Source organism: Monodelphis domestica, chromosome 2, assembly GCF_027887165.1.
Source record: "Monodelphis domestica isolate mMonDom1 chromosome 2, mMonDom1.pri, whole genome shotgun sequence".
In the NCBI taxonomy this organism is placed as follows: Eukaryota; Metazoa; Chordata; class Mammalia; order Didelphimorphia; family Didelphidae; genus Monodelphis; species Monodelphis domestica.
Genome location: NC_077228.1, coordinates 229,576,369 through 229,603,284, shown reverse-complemented (window position 1 = coordinate 229,603,284; position 26,916 = coordinate 229,576,369). Strand labels below are relative to the sequence as shown.

General features: G+C 37.9%; 1 protein-coding gene and 1 long non-coding RNA gene across 11 annotated transcripts in view; one reads left to right on the top strand and one right to left on the bottom strand.

Moving 5' to 3' along the window:
- CSNK1D (casein kinase 1 delta) overlaps window positions 1–1,698 on the bottom strand; it is an 82,847-nt gene extending 81,149 nt beyond the window's left edge. For 6 of the 10 annotated variants that reach the window (XR_008916435.1, XR_008916434.1, XR_008916433.1 and 3 more), the window contains exon 1: window positions 1,281–1,501. Coding sequence is in view for 4 of the 10 variants with exons in the window: in XM_007482811.3 (XP_007482873.1) it covers window positions 1,281–1,356 (76 nt within the window). In the remaining 6 variants the exon portion in view is untranslated. Of the gene's footprint in view, window positions 1–1,280 lie in introns of all 10 variants that reach the window. The other 4 variants (XM_007482811.3, XM_007482809.3, XM_007482812.3 and 1 more) reach the window with 4 other exon arrangements.
- LOC130457263 (uncharacterized) lies at window positions 1,005–25,513 on the top strand. Its single transcript, XR_008916437.1, has 2 exons — window positions 1,005–1,123; window positions 25,029–25,513. It is a non-coding gene; the product is annotated as an uncharacterized LOC130457263 (long non-coding RNA).
- Window positions 25,514–26,916: the final 1,403 nt, after the last annotated feature.

Below are 26,916 nucleotides of genomic sequence, written 5' to 3'. Positions count from 1 at the left end.
TATTTCTTTGTTCAGTGGCTTAACCATATTAATTTCAGGAAGCAATATATTTCTAACTGTTCTAACTTTTGAGAGCTACTACTGCTATTATCCCTTAACTTCAAGGCCAAAGGAAATAATCTGGTATATATGAAAGAGATACTAGTTTGGGAGTGAGAACTGAGTTCTAGTTCAAGCTCTATCATGAACAAGCTAGCTGTATGACCTTGGTCAGGTAGATTACTCTCTCCAGGGCCTCAGTTTTTTAAGCTATTAAAAACGAGGGGTCTGGTCTCCTTAATGTAACTTCCACCTCTAACAAAACCTAGTTGCCTCCCCCTCTTCCCAAGGGCTGAAGTTTCGCTGATGCAGTGTGAATTAACCCTTCCCCTAGACGTTAAGATCTTTCCAATACATAAATACAAAAATAGATATATAAATTTGGGACTCAAAAATCAGACCTACAATCAGGAAAAACTTACTATCAGCCCTCCACTGCTCTTACCCCAAATCAGTTTGGGTTCTTGATACTCCAAGCTCGATCTGGTCTCCAAGGGCAGGGCCAGAATCAGGCGAGGAGATGGAGTTGAGAAGAGAGGCAGGATGGATAGTCTAAGTGGTTAGAACCTAAAGCAACAACCGTGGGGCTCAGTCTATCTAAGAAGTCACCAGATAAGCAGATAATTCACCCCTCAGTCACTCTTGGAAAAGGGATAAAGCAATAAACAGCATCTCAGAACAGGATACAGAAAATGCCCCATAATCTCTAAGTTTAGAGACGAACAGCCGCCCCTTCTCTCACCACTCAGCCATTATTAATGGCTTTGCCAAAACAAAAGTCCAGCCCAAACCAGGTTTTCCCAAGCAGGTGTCAGTAACTCAAGGTGCTCTATACTCGAGTTTGATCTTACCCAAAGAGTTAGACATGGACATCTAAGAGTGTCTAATTGTGACTAACGTTCAGGCGGTGGCCCAACAAAAGTCCTGGGGTGGGGTGGGGTGTTTTGTCCGGGCAAGGGAAGAGAAGCTAAGATATACAACAGTAGTTTGAGAAAACAGGGTTATAGGAGGTTATAGGGGGAGAGCATCCCCGAATGATAAGGGGCTATAGAGGTCCAGGAAGACTAGCAGAAGCGACAAGAGGGTAAGAGGCCGGGGCCGGGGGAGGGGGTGTCAATGCGGGGCTGGGGGTGGGGGAAGAAGGAAAACGGAAGGGGGGGAGGAAAAGAAGAGAAACGTGGGGGGGGGGGTAGCTGCAGAAGGGGAGGAGGTGGGGGAGGGGACAGGGTTTCAATCCTCACCGAGATAGATGTCTCCAAAGGAGCCGCTGCCGATCTTTCGGCCCAGCCGGTACCTGTTTCCAACTCTCAGCTCCATGACGGCGGTGGCTTCGGCTCCGGCCTGGTTCGCTCCCTCCCCTCCCGACCGCTTCCTGGGTCTGCGCTCCGGGGGAGGCGGCGCCGCTGCTGCCGCTAATGCGGGTCCGGCTCCCGGCTCCGCCCCCCTCACGGCCCCGCTTTCACCATCGCTTTCCGGCCGCCCCGCCGCTCCCAGCGCCTCAATATGGGGCGGATGGGACAGTCCGAGCGCCGCCGCCCCTGCTCCGGCCCCCGCCGGCCCCGTTCGCCCTCTCCCCACCACGGATGGACTCGGATCTTCCGGGCCTAAATCCCCCTTCAGCCGCCTAAAGGAGCCGCCGCCATCGCGCTGTGACGTCACTTCCCCTAGCAACCCGGCGGGGCGGGGCCCGCGCTGCTCTGGGGACACCAGCGGAGCGGGGGTGGGGAGAGAGGAGTGTTGGGGGCTAAGGCAGCTAGAGCCAGGGGTGGGGCGGGAGAGCTTCTCTGGTTTTTCAGCCTGAGATCAGGCTCAGCTTGGCCTGATCAATTGGCTTTGCTCTCTTGAAGAACAGGCCACGGTGATTCATTGGGAAATACTGAGCATTATCTATTAATTAGGCACCACTGTACCCCTGATTCACACCACTCCCGCCCCCCCCCCGCAACCCCCCAGCATTAACCCATATAGATCCCACCACCTTACACTAATTCTTTCTAAACCAATTCTTCTATCGATTCTTTTCTGTTCCTCAGACCCTTTAAGGCAAGCCCCTGAAATGAGGAGAGGGATTGTGGGAGTCCCAAACACCTTTTAATCAATTCTTGTTATCTACCTAATCACCACACGGAAAACAACGGTGCGTGGGAAGATTCACAGATTTTGCAGCAGTTTCCCCTCCCAATGCTGGGGCCAAATAGGCCCTTCTCCTGAAGGTGGGCTTCACTGACTTCCTTGGCCTGCCTCCATATGGAGTCTGGGGCAATTCTAGTGGCAAGGAAGTTGGTAACTTCTCTTTTGGGTAAAGGAATGTTAGAATGTTCATTTTGTGTCCTGTTTCTTCCAGCAGCTGAAAGGGAAACCTGTCTGTTTCTTGGGATAGAGAGAGAGGCCCAACCCAGGGAGTATCTTTTAAGAGGCTAAAGAAAGTAAATACTTTGGGCCTCTTGAAGTCCCAGGGGGGAGATGAAAGTAGCACAGAAATCTTTAAAATCCACAGTAGAGAGAACTCTTTCACCTCAGCCAGACCTGTAGGGTGAAAAATAACATAACCACACCTGACAGAAAAGAAAAAAAAAAACCAAACCCAACAAAACAAACAAGGGAGAGAGGGGGTGAAAGGGAGGAAGGAGTAGGATTAGAGTTGACACAACCTCTACAACTGCAGTTCCTTATCACAAGGGATTCAAAATGTGGTATTATTCAGAGGCAGATTAATGTCCAGTCTTTCTCCTGAATCACTACTTATACTCCAGGTCTTATTTCTGCCTTTTCTAGATTTTTGTACAATTTCATATTTTCTGTCCAATGGATGCTTATATCACTCCTGGACTTCTCATCCTGGAATTGACCTCTGCTTCCTTGGGCCTCTCCCTGGGCCTGGCTGATTCCTCCCCAAAATTCCATTTTAAAAAGAATACTCCAGCCATTCAAATCTTATTTCTTTCTAGGTTGTACTTTTGACTCTCCCCAAATTTTCTCTACCATTCCCCATCTCCTCTGGTACCATGTCTCCCCTGCTCCTCCTTTTCAGCTCCATGTTAGAATGTAAACTTTTTTTTTTCAGATTACATATTGGTAAAATTTTTAGTAATTGTTTTTCTGACATTTTGCAATCCATGTTCTCTTTCACCCTCTCAACCTTTCCCTTTCTCCAAGAAGGCAGGCAATTATATCATATATCATATAAAACATGTTTTGTTTAATAAGACATATAACCTATATCATGGTTATATATGTCTTACTATACAAACTATGTTTTCATGTTCAGCATGTTATGAAAGAAGACACATCACATATACTGAAGAAAAATTTGTGGAGAAAATAAAATGAAGAAAAGTATGTTTTAATCTTCATTCAGACTGTCAGTTCCGTCTTTAGCAGTAGATAGCCTTTTTTATTATGAGTCTCAGAGTTGTCCTGGATTCTTGCCTGGCTGATAATAGTTAAGTCATTCACAGTTGATCATCATACTTTATTGCTGTTACTGTGTAAAACAGTCTACTCACTTCATTTTGTATCATTTCATATAAGACTTTCCAAGACTTTTTGTGATCATCTTGTTTGTTATTCTTATGGCATAGTAATATTCCATTATAATCATATGCAACTTTTTCAGCCATTCCTCAATTGATGGATATCCCTTCAGTTTCCAGTTCTTTAATGCCACAAAAAGAGCTACTATAAATATTTTTCTACAAGTAAGTTCTTTTTTGGAGCAGTGGGGTGGCTCAGTGGATTGAGAGCCAGACCTAGAGACAGGAGGCTCTAGGTTCAAATTTGACCTCAGATTCTTCTAGCTATACAGTGATCCTGGGTAAATCATTTAATCCCCATTGCCTAGCCCTTACTACTCTTCTGATTTAGAACCAATACACAGTAATGATTCTAATATGGAAGGTAAAGGTTTAAAAAAAAAAAGTCCTTTTCCCCATCTTTGATCTCTTTTTGATACAGACCTAGAAGTGGTATGGCTGGGTCAAAGGATAGGTAGTTTTATGACCCTTTGGTTATGGTTCCAAATTACTCTCCAAAATAGTTGTATCATTTCACAGCTTTACTGACAAGTGTATTAATGTCTTAATTTTTCCACACCCTCTCCAACATTTTTATCGTTTTCTTTTTTTGTCATACTAGCTAGTCTGATAGATGAAAAAGGTGATACCTCAGAGTTGTTTTAATATAATCACTAATTAATAGTAATTTGGAGTACTTTTTTTCATATGACTAAAGACAGTTTTAATTTCTGCATCTGAGAATTGCCTATTTATATCCTTTGACCACTTATCAATTGGAGAATGCAATGTATTTTTATAAATTTGACAGTTCTCTATATGTTTTGAGAAATTTGGCCTTTGTCAGAAACACTTGCTATAAAATTTTTTTTCTGGTCTGTCCCTTCTAATCCTTTTAAAATTTGCTGTTGTCAAAGTTATTTTTAAATCTCATGATGTTCTGTGTGCCTTATTTGGACATAATTCTTCCCTTATCCATAGATCTGACAAGTAAACTTTTTGTTTGGTTTGGTTTTTTTATGTTTATTTCTTTATGGTTTCACCCTTTATCTCTAAATTAATCATGTATTCATGTTGACTTTACTTTGGATTGTGAGGTGTTGGTCTGTGCCTCATTTCTGCCATACTGTTAAACAGTTTTTCCAATAGTTTTTGTGGAATAGTGAGTTCTTCCAAAAACTTGAGTCTTTGGATTCATCAACAATAGGTTACTATGGTCATTTACCACCACATATTGAGTGCCTAATCTATTCTAATAATTCACTGCTCTATTTCTTAAGCAGTACCAGATTGTTTTGATGGTTGCTGCTTTATAACACACTATGAGATCCAGTATAGCTGAACCACTGTATTTCTTTTCTTTTTTTTTTTTCATTAATTCCCTTGAGATTCTTGGCCTTTTGTTCTTCCACATAAATTTTTTTTCCTAGAAAATAAGCTTCTTGAGAGCAAGAACTGTTTTTCTTTCTGATTATGTTTGCATTTCCCTCACTTAGCATGGTGCCCAGCACAGAATAAACACTTAAATGCTTATTAACTTGACTATTACATTTGTCCTATGGTTGGTTAGTGCTAAGATATTCCAGTAAGTTGAAAATTGATAGCAGTTTCCAACTATTATCCATGACATTTTTTTCTTCTCAAATAAGCCCACTTGGAAAATTAATGTCAAGAAAGATTGCCTCCTGTATAAGGAAAGCACATAATCAGTGAATTGCAATCTAGTCCATTCTAGTCATCTTACCCATTACTCCACAACACACTCTCTACTGCCCAGCTATACTGGCCTCATTGCAGACCTCATACTCCATCTCTCATCTTTGTACCATTTCATCAGCTGTTTCAATGCTGAATCCAATTCAATAAATGCATTCCCCCTTCAACTTCCTCCATTGCCTCTCAATGTTGGAATTCTTGGTTTCCTCCTCTAGTAGCACTTTCTGGTCTTTTCTGATCCCCTAGATGTGAATTCTCTCCCTTCAAATACTTTCTTATTAAATTTGTATATATATATATATATATGTATGTATGTAAATATACACATATATGTTGTCTCCCCCATTAGAATATAAACTCCATGAGGGCAGGGACCATTTTTTTCAAGCACTATGTCTAGCACACAGAAAATAGTCCTTGAAGGCAGGGATTATCCTCAATGCTTGGTGATTTTTGATTAAATTTCTTGTTGTCTGGGCAAAGATATTACTTTTGATTTGCTATTTCCTTCTCCAGTTGATTTAACAGATTGGGAAATTGAGGCAAACAGGGTTAACTGACTTGCTCTCAGTAGCATAGCTAATAATGTCTGAGGCCAGATTTGAAAATAGAAAAATTATTCTTCCTGACTTCTGGCCCAGTACCCTATCCACTGAACCAACTAACTGCCCTTTAGAGCTGGCAATACAAAAACAAAAATAAGAGTACTTCCTCTCAAGAAACTCACATTCAAGACTCTAGGACTTTTTAAAGGACTTTAATATATAATTTCTTGAATCCTGTCTACAAATCTGAAAAATAAGTACATTTATATAAACCTGTATTCCATTTTAATATTCCTGCATGCTAAGTATTGGGAAAACAAATATAATAATTGAAAAAAATCTCTACCTTCAAGAACTTGCTTTCTAATGAAGGAAAAAAACATAAGTGGGGATACATATATATATATATACATATATTTTTATATGCCGAACAAACATAACTACAAAATAGTTAACTGTAAGATACTTTGGGAATCAGGGAAAGGAGATACTGAAGTTTAGACTGATAGCTGGCCTTCCAAAGACTTTGAACATCATTTCTATCTGGATGAAAGGAGGAAATTGACTCAATTATATTTAGTTTGAGAAAAAAAGTAAAGTGAGGTTCTAAAATCCATAAAAACACAAATATAATATATTTTTTTCTAGAAGGACAAATCAAGCAAATACTAGCTTTTCATGTTTCCTACTATTCTGGATCCTTCTCCCCAGAGAAATCAGAAGAATACTAAACCTATTAATAAATATTCATAAATTCAGAAAAACAACACTTTACATTTTGTAGTTGTAAAACTTCTTTTTACACTCATTATAACCCATTCCTGTGACTTCCCAGCCAGAACCATTTTTCTCGGCCTTCATTCTTCTGTATGTAGTCACTTCCCTTTATTAGAATGCAAGTTTCTTGAAGTTGGGGACTGTCTCATTTGTATTTCCAAAGCTTGTCCCAAAGCCTGATACATAGCACACACTTAACAAATGCTTTTTGATTGATTCATTCAAAATTTATATATCATCTCTTGATAATGAGGCCTCTGAGGTAGGTACTATTATTATCTCCATTTTATAAGTGAGTAAACTGAGGATCAGACATAAAATGTGGCTTTCCCCAGCTTACACAGTCAGTAAGCAGAATTCAAAGTTAGGTCTTCATTATTGCAAGACCAATGATCCTTGTGCCTACCAGGCTGAACATGGTACAAAGAAGTACAGGGAGCCTCTAGTATGTAAATGAGTTCTGTTCTGAAAGTTATAAAGTTTCTCCTCTGGAATTTCAAACATGTTTTCCTATTAAGAACAATGTCATAAGTAGCAAATTTGTTCCCAAGTCAGCCTACCAAACCTCCCCTTCTTTTGTTTTGTTTTGTTTGCCTTGGGGAAAAAAAAAAACCTACAGGTACTAAATAATATTATTTCAACTCTTCCTACTTGCCACATTCAGCATCCCTTGGGCAAATGCATTTGAAATTTCAGGCTCTGAACACTAGAAATATACATCCTTCCTTTATCCTCATAGGAATATAAGGAAGACAAGTTAGATTTTTCTAGACCCCAGTAACTTAAATTCTCTGTAATTCCATAAGAAGACACCTCCCTTCCTCTCCATAAGAATAGGTAGTGAGCTTTATTGTTCAATTATTTCCCAAATAAAGGGCAGGTTTCCCTAAGTGAGGCAGACTCTGGAGTTATTTACATATACAGGTTCTCAATCTATTTTCATGTGCAGAGATTTTGTAAAATTTTATATAAGGCCATCAACAATGAAAGATGGAAGGAAAATTATAAATCTTCTATTCTCTGACACATGCCAGTTGTGTGACCCTGGAAAAGTCATTTAACCTTTGACCACCTCAGCTTAACCATCTATTAAAAAAATGGAGATAATAATAGTATCTCTCTCCCAGGGTTGTTGTGGGGATAAAATAAGACGATATTTGTAAAACATTTTATAAAACTGCAAGTACTATATAAATTCTAGCTATTATTATTATTATTATTTAATTCTTTCACTTTAAAAATGAGGAAACTATCCCTGAGAGACTGTTAGTAGAACTATGCATTTTCTATTACATTAGACTGTGCTCAAAATTTTTGAAATTTGACTGGGAGTATAAAAAACTAAATAACAGTACAAATGTAGAAAGTGTACCCACGAGTAAGACTGACAAAATTAAAGGATGAAGACTTTGATATGAATAAGTAGTTTTCAATGGAAGAATCCAAGTTAGCAATAGCCATATTAAAAAATGTTTTGAATCACTAATAATTAGAGAAATACAAATGAAAAACAATTCAGGTTTTACCTAATACCCATCATATTGGGAAAGCTGACAAAAAAAGGGAAAATGACGAATGTTGGAGGGACTATGAGGGAAACAGGCACATTAACTATGGAAATTGTGATTTGGGGTAACCAATCTGGAAAACAATTTGGAACTATGCCTAAAAAGTGACCCAACTGTGCATATTCTTTGACCCAGCAATACCCCCTCCTAGGCTTATACTCCAAAGATATCAAAGCAAGAGGAAAAGAATCCCTGTGTGCAAAGGTATTCATAGCTGCTCTTTTGTATTAGCAAACAACTAGAAACAAAAGGGATATCTATCAATTAGAGAAAAGCTAAGCAAAGTATGGTATATGGATGACATGGAATACTTTGTATGAAATGTGTTGTAAGAAATGATGAATGAGACAATTTCAATGAAACCTAGGAAGATTTATATTAATTGATTCAGAGTGAAATAAAAAGAACAATTTATATAACAACTGCATTGTAAAAACAATTTTAAAAGTCTTAAGAACTCTGGTCAATGCAATGACCAGCCACTACTCCAGAATACCGATGATAAAACGTGTTACCCACTTTGTCATTCTCCCACAGGGAGGTGATGGACTCAGGTTATAAAATAAGTTTCACATTATTTGGCCATGGCCAATGCAGGAATATTTTTGCTTGATTATTCATAATTGTCACACATTTTTTGTTGTTAATTAATTGTTATTAATTGAAAACTAAAATCTAATTTTAAAAAGTACAAAACCTTTGGGACTTTAATTGTCTTCTTGTTGATCTCTTTCTAGTAACTGGACTGAGAAGTACTATTAGAAAATTGTTGATCCATTCACACCTCACTGAAAAATCATGGTATGATAGAATAATAGAATTTCAGAATTGGAAGGGAGTATTTAGACCAGTCCAGACGTGGGAAAAGATTAGATCTACAACATTGCTGACAAATGATCATCCAACCTTTGCTTAATGACTTTCAATGAGAAGAATCCAACCTCCTTCCCTTCAAAAATTTCTTCCCTCTAGCAAGTCTAAATTTTTGCAATTTGGCACCCATTCTTACTTCTTCATTCTTTTTTTTTTAAACCCTTACCTTCCATCTTGGAGTCAATACTGTGTATTGGCTCCAAGGCAGAAGAGTGGTAAGGGCTAGACAATGGAGGTTAAGTGACTTGCCCAGGGTCACATAGCTGGGAAGTGTCTGAGGCCAGATTTAAACCTAGGACCTCCCATGTCTAGGTCTGGCTCTCAATCTACTGAGCCACCCAGATACCCCGCCCCCCACTTCTGCATTCTTGACCAAAAAGAAGTCTTACCTTTCTTCCAGGTGACAGATCTTTGAATACTCAAAGACCAATTTCTGATGCTTCCTCTCCCCTGTCACTTCAATACCCCTTCTTCCTCTTTATCTCTCTCCTCCAGGATAAACATCCCTTCTTCTTTCAGCCCATACTTATATGGTACTAACTGTACTTCTTTCACCTTCTTGATTGCTCTCCTCTGGACACTTTCTTTATCAATAACTTCCCTAAAATGAGGTTCTGAGAACACAATATCCCAACTGTAGTTTTCACAGAGTAAAGTATTTTGTTGTTTAGTTGTATCTGATCCCATTTGGGGATTTTTTGGCACCAGAATGGGTTTGCAATTTCCTTCTCCAACTCATTTTACAGATGAGGAACTGAAGTAAACAGGGTTAAATAACTTGCTCAGGGTCTCACAGCTAGTAAGTATCTGAGGCTGGATTTGAATTTAGGCAGATGAGTCTTGACTTCAAGACTAGCACTCTATCCATTGTGCCTCATAGTTGCCCAGAGCAAAGTATATTGCAATTATAATTTTATTCCTTGAAGCTTTGCATTTCTTACTGAAACTTAACACTGTATCACCTTTTTTGGTCACCATATCACAATATTGACTCATACTGAGTTTATGCTTCACTAAAAAACCCAGATCTTTTTCAGATGAATTATTCTTTAGCCAGGCCACCTTCATCTTATGCTTATGAAACTGATTTTGTGAACTCAACTGTAAGACTCCATTTATACCAATTTAATTTAATTTTATTGGATTCAGTCTTGTACCATCCTGTTACTTTTCTCCTGAAAACCCATTTTATGTTACCAAATGCCTGCTGGATAATTCTACCTGGGTCTCCTTTAGATATCTGAAACTCAGTTTATACAAAGTAGAACTCACCATATTTTTCCTGAAATGCCATCCCTCACCCATTCTTCCCAGTTTCTATTGAAAGTATGACCATGCTTTTTAGTCATCCAGATTCACAAACTTAGTGTCATCCCTGAATTTTCTTTCCTTCAACTCTTCTTGTATCTGCTCATATGCCAAGTCTTGTTCTATCTCCACATTATCTACCTTTCCAGTCATGTAACTTTCATCCTAATTCAGTTCCTCATCAATTCTGACATCAAACTAAGCCCCTACTTGCCTTTATAACCTATTCTTCATGAATCCATGCTAGATGATTATGATCATTGTTTCCTTTTCTAGGTTTTCACTAACCATCCCTTTAATAATGGGATTGGATTTCCCCAAAAATAAAAGTTAAGGGCTTAAGGCTCCATTCTCTTCCTTTTTTTGAAAATCAGGACATTTGCTCTTCTTCAGTCTTGGAGTAATAAATCTATATATCAATGTTTCACTGTCATGACCATTGTAAATGACCAAAAAAATAGCAAAAATTAATCAATTAAGATAGTTGTTATGTGTCAGGCAGTGTGTCAGATTATAGGAATACAAAGGCAAAAATGAAATAGTCTCAGACCTCAAGAAGTTTACAATTTATCACAAGAAACAACAGTTGCACATGGAATAAATGCAAAATACAAACAAAGTAAAAAGAAAATAATTGGGTGAGGAGTCTTTCATGGAGAGCTTCAATGGACAGCTCTTTTCCATTTTTAACAGCACAAGGGTAGACATTGGGATTCTTTTAAGAATTTCACATGAAATTTTTTTGGCCACAATTATGAACTGAAATCTTCCAAACAGTGTAGTTGTTTAACATATATGTCTTGCCAAAGACCCAATGACTTTTTTTCATCTCTGAGATGGCAGAAACATTAGATGTCACAGGCCTACCCTCATCCCAGGGTGTCACCTTGGTAATGCTAGTTATCCTAAACAAGGTAGTTCACTTTCTCCTGGCCAAGACTACCCATTTTCCTGAAAGTTTTCTGATTCCATAGTCTTTTTTTTTCTTGTCATCTTTAATTGGGGTCCCCAAATATTTTTTTCATTTATCTGGATCATATTGTTCACAACCTTATAGAAAAAAGATTAATTTTTCCATGACTTATCACTGAAGGTCAATGGACAGACAAAATGCCCAAAATTCAGTATTGTTATGCCTCCTACTATCTAGATAGCTAGTCAACCATATATTGCTCACTGCAAAATTATCCTCTAAGTCAATGAATGAACTTGGCTTTTTCTTATCCATACATTGTAGTACCTACAGTCAATGACTATCTCAGGGCTTTCCAAACTGACTTGTGAGTAAAGGCAATAGACCCCTTTCCCCATCACTCAGAGCCCGTGTGCTGATCTACATTCACTAAAAATTTAACCGTCTCTACTGGTTGCAGCTGGAAAGAAAGAATATATTGTTCAGACAGTCATAGAATCATTAGCCCATAGGATTTAAAGCTGAATGGGACCTAAAAGATAATTTAATCTAACCTCCTTATTTTACAGATGAGGAAATTAAACCATGAGGGATAAAGAAGGATAGGGATGCAGATGGGTAAACAGGAGAGAAGTAAAAATGGAGAGCCAAGTAAATATAAACCAAAGTCCAGGCCAAGTCAAGAACCTAAATTTTTCAAGGTTGTCAAAATCCATAAAACTATGTGTCATCACCAGTCTCTTGAGATATGCATTCTCAGGCATGGCTAATGCACATCTATATGTATGTGTCTATCTATACATATATGTGTGTGCCCATATATTATTATAGCTGTGCGTGTTCTATATAAACACCTATTTCTTAAAAAAAAATGGAAATGCAATTTCTTATACCACACTCATTTTTGTTTTTGTTTTTTGAAACATTTGTTTCCTGATGATTACATTCATAATAAAATTTTTAAAAATTTTGTTCATTACATTAAAATACCCAATTTATTCTCTCCATTCCTCTCTTCCTCCCCTTCCTTCATTAGAGAAGATATAATTTGACAAAAATATATCTATCTATCTCTCTCTATATAAAAATGTATACATATACATACTATGTCTTCTATTTATCAGTTCTTTTTCTAGAGGTAGACATACACAATTCATTCTTCAAACAATATTTCTGTTATTGTATATGATATTCTCTTGGTTCTTCTCTTCATAAATTCATGTCTATGTTTTTCCAAAATTAATCTGTTCCTGGGAAGCACTAGTCCCTGGGGGAGTTAAGTTCAGCAAAGGCTTTATGTGGGAAGTGACTACTTGAGTTGAGTTCCAAAGGAAGCTTAAAATTCTAAGAGATGGAGCAGAAGAGGCAATACATTGGAGATCAGTCTGTGCACACATAGTGAAATAGGAGATGGGAAGTCATATTCAAGGAATAATAGGCCAGTTTGGCCAGAATATAGAATGTATGAAGGGAGAGTATCAATAATCTTAGAAAACAAGATTGGAGCTAGATTGTTGAGTTTTAAATGTCGAACAGAAGAATTTATATTTTATCCCAACATCAATAGGAAACCACTGGAGCTTTTTTTTTTTTTAAGTAGAACAATGATGTAGTCAGATATGAGCTTTGGGAAAATCATTTTGGCATCTGTGTGGAAGATAGACTGAATAGGGGAGAAACTAGAGGCAGGAAGATGGATTAGGAGTATATTTCAAGAGTCCAGGCCAGAGATAATGAGGGACTGAACTAATGAAGGTTGTGTAAATGGAGAAAAGGGACCAGAATTGAGAGGTATTGTGGAGGTAAAATCATCAAGACTTGGCAATTCATTGAATATGTGGATTGAGAGATAATCAATTGTAAACCTGAGTTACTGGAAGACTAGTGAGTGTCTTTGGCAGAAACTGGGAAGTTGAGAAGAAGGATAGATTTGAGGAAATCATAGGATCATTAACTAAGAGCTGAATGGAATCTTAGAGGCCATAAAGACTAATGCCTTCATCTTGCAGATGAAAAAAATGAGCCTGAGAGAGGTTAAATGACTTGCTAAGGACTGTATAGCTTAGTAAGTTTCAGAGGTAGAATTTGAACCTATGTCTTCCTGACTTCCTGCCCAACATTCTTTTTTTTTTTTTAAATTTGGTCAATTTCAAACATTATTCCTTGGTTACAAAAATCACTTTCTATTTCTTCCTCCCCTCCCACCACCTCTGCCATAGTGAATGTGTAATTCCACTGGGTATTACATGGGTCCTGGATCAGAACCCATTTCCATGTTGTTGATGTTTGCACTAAGATGTTCATTTAGAGTCTACGTCCCCAGTTATATCCCCATCAACCCATGTGATCAAGCAGTTGTTTTTCTTTGGTGTTTCTACTCCCACAGTTTTTCCTCTGAGTGGATAGTATTCTTTCTCATAGATCCCTCTGGGTTGTTCGGGAACACTGCATTGCCACTAATGGAGACGTCCATTACATTTGATTGTACCACAGTATATCTGTCTCTGTGTACATTGTTCTCCTGATTCTGCTCCTTTTGCTCTGCATCACTTCCTGGACATTGTTCCAGTTCCCATGGAATTCTTCCACTTTATTATTCCATTGAGCACAATAGTATTCCATCACCAACATATACCACAATTTGTTCAGCCATTCCCCAATTGAAGGGCATCCCCTCATTTTCCAATTATTTGCCACCACAAAGAGAGCAGTTATGAATATTCTTGTACATGTATTTTTCCTTATTATCTCTTTGGGGTACAAACCCAGCAGTGCTATGGCTGGATCAAAGGGCAGATGGTCTTTTAGTGCCCTTTGGGCATAGTTCCAAATTGCCCTCCAGAATGGTTGGATCAATTCACAACTCCACCAGTGATGAATTAATGTCCTGACTTTGCCACATCCCCTCCAGCCTTCATTACTTTCCATAGTTGTCATGTTAGCCAATCTGCTAAGTGTGAGGTGGTACCTCAGAGTTGTTTTGATTTGCATCTCTCTAATTATAAGAGATGTAGAGCACTTTTTCATGTGCTTATTAATGGTTTTGATTTCTTTGACTGAAAATTGCCTATTCATGTCCCTTGCCCATTTATCAATTGGAGAATGGTTTGATTTTTTTGTACAATTGATTTAGCTCTTTGTAAATTTGAGTAATTAGACCTTTGTCAGAGGTTTTTGTTATGAAGATTGTTTCCCAATTTGTTATTTCCCTTCTGATTTTGGTTACATTGTTTTTGTACAAAATCTTTTTAATTTGATGTAGTCAAAATTATTTATTTTACATTTTGTGACTCTTTCTAAGTCTTGCTTGGTTTTAAAATCTTGCCCTTGCCAAAGGTATGACAAGTATACTATTCTGTGTTCATATAGTTTAATTATAGTTTCCTTCTTTATGTTCAAGTCATTCACCCATTCTGAGTTTATCTTGGTGTAGGGTGTGAGGTGTTGATCCAAGCCTAATCTCTCCCACACTGTCTTCCAATTTTCTGAGCAGTTTTTATCAAATACTGGATTTTGGTCCCAAAAGCTGGGATCTTTGGGCTTGTCTTGCTGAATTCACTTACCCCAAGTCTATTAAACTGATCCTCCTTTCTGTCTCTTAGCCAGTACAAAATTGTTTTGATGACCACTACTTTATAGTATAGTTTGAGATCTGGGACTGCAAGGCTTCCTTCTTTCACATTTTTTTCCCCATTATTTCCCTGGATATCCTTGATTTTTTGTTATTCCAAACGAACTTTGTTATGTTTTTTTCTAATTCAGTAAAAAAGTTTTTTTGAAGTTCGATGGGTATGGCACTAAATAAAAGATAAGTTTGGGTAGGATGGTCATTTTTATTATGTTAGCTCGTCCTGCCCATGAGCACTTAATGTTTTTCCAATTGCTCAGATCTAGTTTTAGTTGTGTGGAAAGTGTTTTGTAGTTGTGTTCATATAGTTCTTGTGTTTGTCTCGGCAAATAGATTCCTAAGTATTTTATATTGTCTAGGGTGATTTTAAATGGAATTTCTCTTTCTAATTCTTGCTGCTGAGATGTGTTGGAGATATATAGAAATGCGGGGTGTATGGGGTGCTTAGGGAGGGGTAGTATCTCTGGTATGGAAGGCTTGTCGTGCCCTCTTAGGGCAGCTCACCAGCCTCTGACCCTCACCTGACACCCAGCTCTCACTTGTGGCTCGGCTCCTAGTAGCTGTTAGCATGCGGCAGCGGCCACACTCCGGGCAACGGCTTTGACAGGCTGATTAAACCTTGTGAGAGTAGCCATCTGGTCGTAGACCCCTGGTGAACCAGGGGTTTGCTCACCCAGCATGTGAAGACTGCTTTGGTTTGCTCACCCAGCATGTGAAGACTGCTTTGGCTGAACAGGCAGAAGAAACCAATAAGAAGGTTCAAAGGCTGAGATGGCGTCGCAGCAAAGCACTGTGGAGTGCTTAGGGCGTATTGGAGCACAAAAGACAACACAGCCATCCAATGCAGCTGAGAAAATCTCCAGGTGTAACAACTTTTCGTGCCACTGGACCCAGGATTCCAACGCCGAGAGAGTGCGACTGTCTCTGTGCAACGACTTTTCCACTTAAATCTCCTTCACGCACAAGTGTCTTTGTGCACACTCATCTATACACCATAGATGAAAATGCAGAAAGACAATCGTCATCCTCGGTTACCGAGATACTACTACTATACTATACTATATAGAAATGCTGATGACTTACGTGGGTTTTTTGTATCCTGCAACTTTGCTAAAGTTGTTGATTATCTCCACTATCTTTTTAGTTGATTCTCTAGGATTCTTTAAGTAGACTCATCATATCATCCGCAAAGAGTGATAGCTTGGTCTCTCTTCATTGCCAATTTTAATACCATCAATTTCTTTTTCTTCTCTAATTGCTATTGCTAATGTTTCTAGTACAATGTTAAATAATACAGGTGATAATGGGCATCCTTGCTTCACTCCTGATTTTATTGGGAAGGCTTCTAGTTTATACCCATTGCAAATGATGTTTGGTGATGGTTTTAGATAGATACTGTTTATTACTTTTAGAAAAGACTCTTCTATTCCTATATATTCTAGTGTTTTCAATAGGAATGAGTGTTGTATTTTGTCAAAGGCTTTTTTTGCATATATTGAGATAATCATGTGATTTTTGTTGGTTGTTCATATGATCAATTATGTGGATGGTTTTCTGATATTGAACCATTCTTGCATTCCTGGTATAAATCCTACCTGATCATAGTGAATAACCCTCCTGATCACTTGCCGGAGTCTTTTTGCTAGTAGCCTATTTAAGATTTTTGCATCTATGTTCATTAGGGAGATTGGTCTGTAGTTTTCTTTCTCCATTTTTGACCTGCCTGGCTTTGGAATCAATGCCATATTTGTGCCATAAAAGGAATTTGGTAGAACTCCCTCTTTGCTTATTATGTCAAATAGTTTGTGTAGTATTGGGATTAGTTGTTCTTTGAATATTTGATAGAATTCACTTGTGAATCCATCAGACCCTGGGGATTTTTTTCTTAGGGAGTTCTTTGATGGCCTGTTCAATTTCTTTTTCTGATATGGGATTGTTCAAGAATTCTATTTCCTCTTCTGTTAATCTAGGCAATTTATATTTTGTAAATATTCATCCATATCACCCAGATTGGCATATTTATTGCCATATAATTGGGCAAAAGAGTTTTTAACAATTGCCTTAATTTCCTCTTCATTGGAGGTGAGCTCTCCTTTTTCATCTATGATACTGTTAATTTGATTTTCTTCTTTCCTTTTTTTAATTCAATTGACCATACTTTGTCTATTTTGCTTGTTTTTTCCCCAAAATACCAGCTTCTAGTCTTATTTATTAGTTCAATAGTTCTATCACTTTCAATTTTATTAATTTCTCCCTTAATTTTTAGGATCTCTAATTTAGTTTTCTTCTGGGGGGTTTTAATTTGTTCACTTTCAAGTTTTTTTATTTTCATGTCCAATTCATTGACCTCTGCCCTCCCTAATTTGTTAATATATGAGCTCAAGGATATAAATTTTCCCCTGAGTACTACTTTGGCTGCATCCCATAGAGTTTGAAAGGATGTCTCATCATTGTCATTTTCTTCAATGAAATTATTAATTGTTTCTATAATTTGTTCTCTAACTGATTTTGGAGAATCGTATTATTTAATTTCCAAATAATTTTTATTTGGCTCTCCATGTGCCCTTACTGATAATTTTTTTTGCCTTATTATCATCTGAAAAGGTTGCATTTATTATTTCTGCTTTTCTTCATTTGTTTGCCATGTTTTTATGACTTAGTACATGGTCAATCTTTGTGAATGTACCATGTGCTGCTGAAAAGAAGGTGTATTCCTTTTTGTCCCTATTTATTTTTCTTCATATATCTATTAACTCTAATTTTTCTAAGAGTTCATCCACATCTTTTACCTCTTTCTTATATATTTTTTGATTTGATTCATCTAAATTTGATAGTGGTAAGTTCAGGTCTCCCACTAGTATAGTTTTACTATCTATTTCCTCCTTCAATTCTACTAGTTTCTCCTTTAGAAGTTTGGATGCTATACCATTTGGTGCATACATGTTGATTAATGATAATTCATCATTGTCTATTCTCCCTTTTATCAGGATGTATTTACCTTCCCTATCCCTTTTAATCAGGTCTATTTTTACTTTGGCTTTGTCAGATATCATGATTGCAACTCCTGCCTTCTTTCTATCAGCTGAGGCCCAATAGGTCTTGCTCCAACCTTTAATTCTGACCTTGTGAGTATCTACCCACCTCAGGTATGTTTCTAGACAACATATGGTAACATTTTGGATTCTAATCTACTCTCCTATTCGCTTATGTTTGATGGGTGAGTTCATTCCATTCACCTCTTCAAAGTTATGATTGTCACTTGTGAATTCCCTAGCATTTTGATATCCTCTCCTAGTTCTGTCCTTTCTTCTTTTGCTATATCCTTTTAAACCAGTGGTTTACTTTTAATCAATCTCCCTAATCCCCTCCCTTAATATGCTTCTCTTTCTGGTCCCTCTGTTTTTGTTCCCTTCTTGTTTTTTTAGAGTCTGTTAAGTTCCCTCCCCGTTCTCCTTCCCTTCCTTTTTGTACTCCCTCTCCCCTACCCCCTTAGTTTTCCCTTCTCACTTACCCTGTAGGATAGGATATAATTCAAGATCCCAATGGATCTAGATGCTCTTCCCTCTCAGAATTGATTTCACTGAGAGTAAGGTTTAAGTATTACCTATTAGCACTCTCTTCCTCTCCTTCTTATAAAAGTATTCTTTCCCTCCCCTTCCCATGTGTATCTTTGTATGATAAAGATTATCCTATTTATTTTATTTCTTCAAGTATCTCTTGGTACCATCTTCAATTCCCCCCAACCCTTTTTCTTTTTTTTGCATATCAGCCCTTAATGCCCCAATCTTTTCCTATTAGTGATTCTTCTAATGACTATAATAATGAATACAATTTTTTAGATTTACAAATAACATTTTCCCCATATATTAATATATATATATATAATTTGATATAATTGTAGCCCTTAAAGAAGAGAGGTTGAATTAAAAAAAAAACCAACACATTTTCCCCCTTTCCCTCTCTTTTTTATTTACATTTTCATGTTTCTCTTGATCTTTGTGTTTGGATATCAAACTTTCCCCTTAGTTCTGGTCTTTTCTTTACAAATACTTGGAAATCTTCTATTTTATTGAATGCCCATACTTTCCCCTGGATGTATATAGTCAGTTTTGATGGATAGGTGATCCTTGGTTGAAGACCCAGTTCTCTTGCCTTTCTGAAAATCATGTTTCAGGCCTTGCGGTCCTTTAGTGTGGAAGCTGCCAGGTCTTGTGTGATCCTGACTGGTGGTCCTGGGTATCTGAATTGTCTCTTTTTGACTTCTTGTAGAATTTTCTCCTTAACTTGAAAGCTTTGGAATTTGGCAATCATATTCCTGGGAGTTGTCTTAGGGTATTTTCAATGAACTCTTTCAATGTGTATTTTCCCCCTTGTTTAAGAATGTCAGGGCATTTTTCTTGGAGGATTTCTTGTAGTATGATGTCAAGATTTCTGCTTATTTCTGGCTTTTCAGGTAGACCAATGATTCTCAAATTGTCTCATTGTGATCTGTTTTCTTGATCTGTCTTCTTGTCAGTGAGATATTTTATGTTTTCTTCTATTTTGTCAGTCTTTTGACTTTGCTTAATTAATTCTTGCTGACCCAAATCTGGTCCTTAAAGCCTGGTTTTCTGTTATAATCTTTTGGTTTTCTGCTTTAATCTTTTGAATTTCCTTTTCAGTTTGGCCTATCCTGCTTTTCGTAGCTTCCAGGTGTTTCTCCATTTGGGAGTTCTTGTCCCTCGAACTGTTATTTTCTCTTTGAACTATTTCACACTTTTCTTGTCAGAAGGCTTCTGTCTTTTGGATAAGCTCCAATTTAAATTCTTCAAGAGCTTGTGGACAATTTTCATTTTTTTGGGAAGGTTTTGGCATTGTTTGAATTTCCTCCTGTATTTCCTCTGTAGCCTGGGGTTTTCCTTCATAAAAATTTTCGAGGGTCAATGCCTTTTTTTGGCGGAGGTGGATGGAGGTTGTAACTCCTGGGTGCAATTTGCCATCACTGTGGGGGGCTTTCCTTCCCTTTTTAGTCAGAGATCTGAGTGAGATGGGCAGGCTCTCTGTGTATGGATTCAAGGAGCAAGGATTTTGCCTGAGGCAAGCTCTCAAGTCTCAGCAGCTTCTGCTGTCTGCTGCTCTTCTCTGCACCTCCTTGCTGAGAGTGCCCACGGTCTGCACTCCCCAGCCCGCTGGGGTTTCAGGTGTAGCTGCTCTAAGGGGTAGGTCCTCATTTTTAGACAGCTTTCAAGGACCCAGAGGTTCCCCTTGCCCACTCCAGAGGTATCCCTCACTCACTTGCTGATTCTAGCACTCGCTGACTCTGACTCTGGCTCTGTAGGTGGGGTGGGGGAGGGTAGATCAGTCATGTTTGGGTGGGAACTTTTTCACCCCCTTATAATGTTGAAATGTCCGGATCTCATGTACCTTCAATGCTGTGCCCTACTGTAGAGTCCCTTTGTTCTTATGAAAATAGTTTTTTGGGTCTTTTGAGGTAGTCCATATTGGTGGATCTGAGGAGTGGAAGCATCTCGCATCTAGACTGCCACCATCCTTACCCAGAAGTCCCCTGCCCAACATTCTATCTACTACATTTTGTACTGTGTTTTGAAGCATGTGAAGTTAGACATTTCTATGAAACATTCAGTTGGAAATATTCAGTAGGCAGCTCATAATATAGGACTGGTGCTCAAGAGAAACTGGGGTCACATATAGAACTCTGAGAATCATTTGCTTTGAGGTGATTATTAATTCCATAGGAGCTGACAAAGTCATTGAGAGAGTGGTTGTGAAATGAAAAAAGAAGCAGGCTCAGGAGAAAGACATGCAATATGTCCTTAGTAGGGAGTTTGATGATCTAGCAAAGGAGAATGAGAGAGAGCAGCCAGAAAGGCAAAAGAATTGAGTCACGAAAACTCAGAGAACAGAGAGGGTGATTGTGAGGGTCACACACTGCAGAGAAGACAAGAATGCCAAGGAATGAAGAGGCAACGAAGCCTAAAAAATAATAAAATCTGATTTATTATCATTAAAAACCCTTACCCTCTGTCTTAGAATCAATACTGTGGATTGGTTCCAAATGAAGTTTAAGTGACTTGCCCAGGATCACACAGCTAGGAAGTGTCCCAGGTCCGATTTGAACCCAGGACCTCCCATCTCTCGATGTCTCTCAATGCACTGAGCCACTTAGCTGCTCCCAATATGATTTATTATAATCCATTTTTCCTGTATGTTGGGAAACATGTAATTATTTTCTTGAAAGCATAATCAAAAGTAACCTCATAAATTTGCTGATCAAAAGGCAATAGTTTTTTCTTTTCAAAAGGTCCCACACTCCTTTCCCCAGTCTTCTACCCCAAGATAACAGTAACTTCTGTCAAAGTCATTCTCAGGATATTTATTATTAGTATTCAAACAGGGAAAAAAAGCTGTTTCTCCAGAGATAATTGGCATCTACCAATGGCACTGAATATATAGCATCTTTAGGTTAATTATGAGAACCAGCTCTTTGTAGGTTTCCCCTTCCTTGACCTCTCCCTAAGACAACTGGCACCTACACTTAAGGACTATTATTAGTATCTTGAATACATGCCAAGAGCAAATTAGCTCAACCACCAATCATAAGTGTGGAAATGTCCATGGACTAGGCTCATGTGCCATGGCCAATTAGCAGCCAGGAAAAACTGTCCATAAGTTGAGGCATGGATTACTTGACTAATTAGTGCTCTTAAGCCTTCAAGGATGTTTGAAGAGTAAAGACCTCACAGATAAGGAATGAAAAAAGCTGAGCTTTTTAACTAGACAAATAAGAATGATAGAGCCTTAAGTCACACTGCTGCTGAAGAAAATCTATGCCAAGATTCTTTCATAGATCCTTTTACCTGCATTAAATGAAGAAGGCACAGGACTAAAAGAAGCACTATAGATGTTGAGGGCCATGCCCTTTATCTGGAAGCACCTAAGAGGATCATGGGCAGCTTTTGCAGTCCTAGTATTTGCTGTCTATTAGAAATCCATCTGGTTCTCATTCATTGTATTCTTTAACACATCTCACTGGAATATATGTGAGTTGGGGGTTGGGCTTTGCTTTAACTTTTTAATAGCATGTGAGATAATATTTGCCACATAATTCTTTAAAATTTTTAAAAAATAGTTTTTTAAAAATCCCTTACCTTCTTTCTTAAAATCAATACTAAGTATTTGTTCTAAGGCAAGGAAAGGTAAGGACTGGGCAATGGGGGTTAAGTGATTTGCTCAGGGTCATGTAGCTAGGAAGCATCTGAGGCCAAATTTGAATCTAAGACCTCCCTTCTCTAGGCCGGGCTCTCTACCCATTGAGCCAGTTAGCTGCCCACTTGCTATATAATTCTTCATTTAGATACCATTAATTGCTAATTGCTGGAGAATGGTCATGAAGGCCTGATTCTCTCTAACTCTTGGAATTAGCCTATGTACCTAGAACAAATTTCTAGGCTATTTGTATTTACTAACTTCTATATATACATACTGATGGACAAGATCTATAGGCTGACTACTAAGGACCTTCTCATAATCTGTGCAATAGAAATTCTTTATTTATTTGATATTAAATGTGTGGATAATCAAGCTAAATTCTTTTTCTTTTCTTTTTTTTAATACTTATCTTCTGTCTTAGTATCAATTAGTATCAAAAGAGAGATCAGAGGAGGCAACTGGGGTTAAATGATTTACCCATGGTCACACAGCTAAGAAGCATCTGAGGTCACATTTGAACCCAGGTCCTCCAAATTCCAGGCCTAAGCACTCTATCTGTCTAGCTACCCCTCTAGCTAAATTCTTTTAAGTGGCTGCAGAACTCTTTGAGGAAGCTCTTTATTGTTCTAAGGCTTGATGAAACCAGAACAATGTCATCCTCAAAAAGGAACATCTTAAAGATCTTGCTATCCACAGATAGTGAACTCTGGATTTTCTCCAAGTGGCACGCACCTTTAATGAACATATGTCTCTCTGCTCTGTGTTGTTTCTGGTGTTGAAGTTGAGAGGGATCCTTGAATAAATGTATTTCTTTCTTTCAAGGAATCTTCAATTTTTGACATATGGGTAGGAAATACCTTGCTGGAAGAGAGGTTTAAGTCAGAATTTTGCTCTACTGAATCAAATGCTTTTCCCCAATCAACAACAACTAACATAGTGGGATCTTATATTACCCCCATTAGTTGGCCCCTCCAACTCTAACGTTGAAGCATTTAGTCCAAAAGGAAACAATTTTGTTGTGCTTCAGTGAATGCTTCTTATCAATTACAAATACATTATTCCTAAATACTTGAGAAGCACAGAGAACTTGATAGTATTTGATAAAATAAATATGATATAAAATGTAATAAAATATACTCAGCTATTTGTGCTTTTACTTATCCCTACTGAGGTTTATTTCCTAATAAGTTAGTAAGGTAGCATGGCTTACTTGCTGTATCCTATATATGACATTCCATCTTACTTTTCCTATCTACACAACTCTTGCCTAGAGTACATTGCTTCCTCATCTCTTACCTTATAGAATCTCTAATTTTCATCAGTGTGCAACTCAAGCACCACCTTCTACAGGAAATATATATATTTGATTTCTCCAGGTCCTAGTGCTATCCATTTGAAAATTACCTTGTGCATATTTTAATTTGAGTTTCTGTGTTCCTGACATATAGGCAAATGTTATTTATTTTTATAAGTATTTATAAAACTATTAATAAATATATATTTAATATAGTGCTTTTTGTATACAAAGATGACATTATCGAACTACTATCAATAGAGCATGCAACTGGAATTGTTTTTCCAGTAGTTGTGACTAATTTGCATTGGTTCATCTAAATTCTGTCTTGTCCCATTTCCTTAATGACCTCAAAGGTACACAAGCAAGTAGCTGACTGGGAGATCACTGTGGACCTCACTTAGGATCAAATTTCATGTTTTGGCCTAATTAGCACCACCTTCTAACTTAATGAAAGTAAAGCTAAATAACAGGCAGATAGATGATATTTGTCTTCAACCAAGATATTACTACCAAGTACCTACTATGTGTTGGGCATTTTAGTGGAAGCTAGATATACAAAGATGAATAAGAAATGGTACCTGCCTAACTCCAAAAGTTGAAAAACGACATCTGTCTAGAATCTAATTGATTAGTTCCAACTTCACATCTATCTATTCCTCCTGCCACTGACCTTATTCTTTCTACCTGGACTAATAGCCTCTGCATGGGACCTCCGTGTCCCTGGTCTCAGCTGATGTTAGCTCATTTATTTTAGGAATCTTTGAAACTCCAGTCTTGGATATAGCTCAGCCATTCTGATTGTTGACTGCGAGGAAACTTAGCCCACTTTTCTAGTTGGCATAGATTCCAGACTCTAGAGATGCTTCATCTTTACATCCCATTCAGTCATTTATCCAAACCATTTTGCTGTTTTCTGCTGCTGCTTGAATAACTCTTCCCTCCCATTCCCCTTTCCACAGTGCTTTTCTACCTTGTTTTCTGAACATATCAATCAAATCCATAGCATAATCCTTTGGAAACGTCAGGTCAACTGAGTGTTCTCCAAATCAACTCACCTTCAGGCCAAAACTCCCTTCTCTGGCCACCATTCCCCTTTATGTGTAGTTATCTCCCATTTAGAATGTAAGCTTTTTTAGGACAGGTACTGTCTCTCATTTAAAATTTTTAATCCCAATACTTAGCATAGTGCCTGGCATTTAGTGCTTCACATTTCTCACATGACTGCACTCATTTGGGTCATCTCTGACTAACTTCTCCATGATGCCCACAAATACCTTTTCTTCCTCTTCCCCAACCCACTTTTCATCTTTTTGTGTATTGTCTTTCCCCATTAGATTGTGAGTTCCATTAGGTAGGGACTGGCTTATTTTTTTCCTATTTAATTCCCAGTATTCAGTACAGCGTCTGGCATGCAATGGGTGCTTAATAAATGTTTATTGATTAATAGACTTTCTAATTAATTAATAGAAAGTTCTCTATCCTCTTAATGATGACACAATGAATCAGAAGGGTCATTCCAAGAGCACCTAAGCCTTTGGAACCCAATAGCTAATAACATAATTAGAGTGGGAAACTACCAAATGTGAAAGAGTTAATGTGGACTACAGACTTATTTACTTTTTTTTTAACTCATGTTTGCATAGGAAAAGCACCACTCTTCACCAAGGAGTTCCCAGACTTCCTCTGTGAGGGAGGACAACTTTGAGAAGGACCTGAATGATGGGAAGACTAGAGTGGGGAATGTGCCTTCCTATTATGTTTCCCAGGGGAGTGTTTTGTTGTTGCTAGGTTTTCTTTATCAACAACCCACTTCATGGAACTACACCTTGTCTTCTCACCCAAGCTGATAAGCTGATCACTTGAAATATCATCAGCATGAAGAATGGTTCAGGTTTGGGGACACTACCCTTTTTCATTTCACCCTCAGTTGTCTTTCCCCTCTGATTGGAGGGCTGAAGGGTGAAACACTAAACTCCTTCCCAAATCTGCCTTTGTAGAGGGCTTACAACCTTCCTGGTAACTCCATCAGCAGGTGTTTGGCTTCCATTCCACAGAACAGCATCCTCCCCTCCCACTTCTTGTCAACTTTTGTGTGTTGGATGCCCTATTAAATTGCAAGCTCCATGAAGGCAAGGAATAATCTCTTTTTTATTTGTAGCCCCAGTGCTTAACATAGTGCCTGGCATACAGTAGATTCTTCATAAATATTTATTAAATTTTTGGTAAAAATCTTTTTAGAATTTTAAAAAATACTGTTTAAGGTAAAGTATCTGGAACTCTTCTGAGAGAATGGAATCACAGTCTATTGTTCAATTTTACCATCTCTCTTTATCATCAAAAGCAGGTCATATAGTTCTCTTTATTCAGCTCAGTAAATCAAGAGATTTGTGCAAAATAAGGAGAAAATCAGAAATCCACCTTCAAGATCCATGTCAATAATTATAAAGGATAATGCATTTTATATTTATCCTTGAATTGTATTTTTATAGGGAGCGAGGTGGCAAAATGTATAGAGCACTGGACCTAGAGTCAGGAAGACCTCAATTCAAATATAACCTCAGACACTTACTAGTTATGTGATGCTGGGCAAGTCACTTAATCCTTTTTGCCTCAAATCTTCCTCAATATGTAAAATGAGCTGGGGAAGGAAATGGCAAATGATTATCTTTGCCAAGAAAACTCCAAATGGAGTCACAAAGAGTAAGACCTGAATCAGCAACAACAGCAGCAGCTATAGAAAAACAACTTTATATTTAATAAATCTATGATTTTTGATGGATCCATTTTTTTATTGTGGGTATTCCTTACACTAACACTGATTATAATCCTTCTTGTTCATATCCTTCCAAAAATTCTTCATAGAAAATCTTCTTAAATGCAATGGAAATCTTTATCATAGGTATTTTATTATTTGGTGTGCCCCTTTGTTATAATTAACTCTTAAAACATGACCAGATCACCTCCTTTTCTAATTATACATATCTAGGGAGAATATGTTCTCTTCATGAATCATATCTCTCACAACCGTGAACAGCCTCTGATTTGAGGCAACATTTGTAGCATGCCTAGTAGAAGGCTGAACACTAGTTTAAGAGAGAAATAGGATGCAGGAAGTTTTGGAACAAGATTGCAAAAGAGAGAGAAGAAGGAAAGAAGAAGGAAAATAGATGTGGAGCCAGGAAATTGCCCGGATGCTAACTCCTGTGGCTTCTCAGACAAGGCTTTTCTCCTTCTATGCCAGGAAGTATCAAGTGCAGACATCTTCCCAGTCATTTTTCTCATTCAAAGAAACTATGGTTGCAAAACTTCAAGCCTTCCCTGAGATGCAGCATCTTTTAGAATCTGAACTTCCAGGGTTCCAACTCAGCAAGTTACCAAGTAACTATGGCATATCAATAGAACAGCATAAGTGTTGGTAGGATAAACTGGTGAATGGAACTGAGATAAGAAGATTCATTGCCTGTATTCCTGGAAATTTGGGAGGGTGTAGATTAGGAAATTGGTAGGTGAGAGTGTTTGTAGCTTGATTTG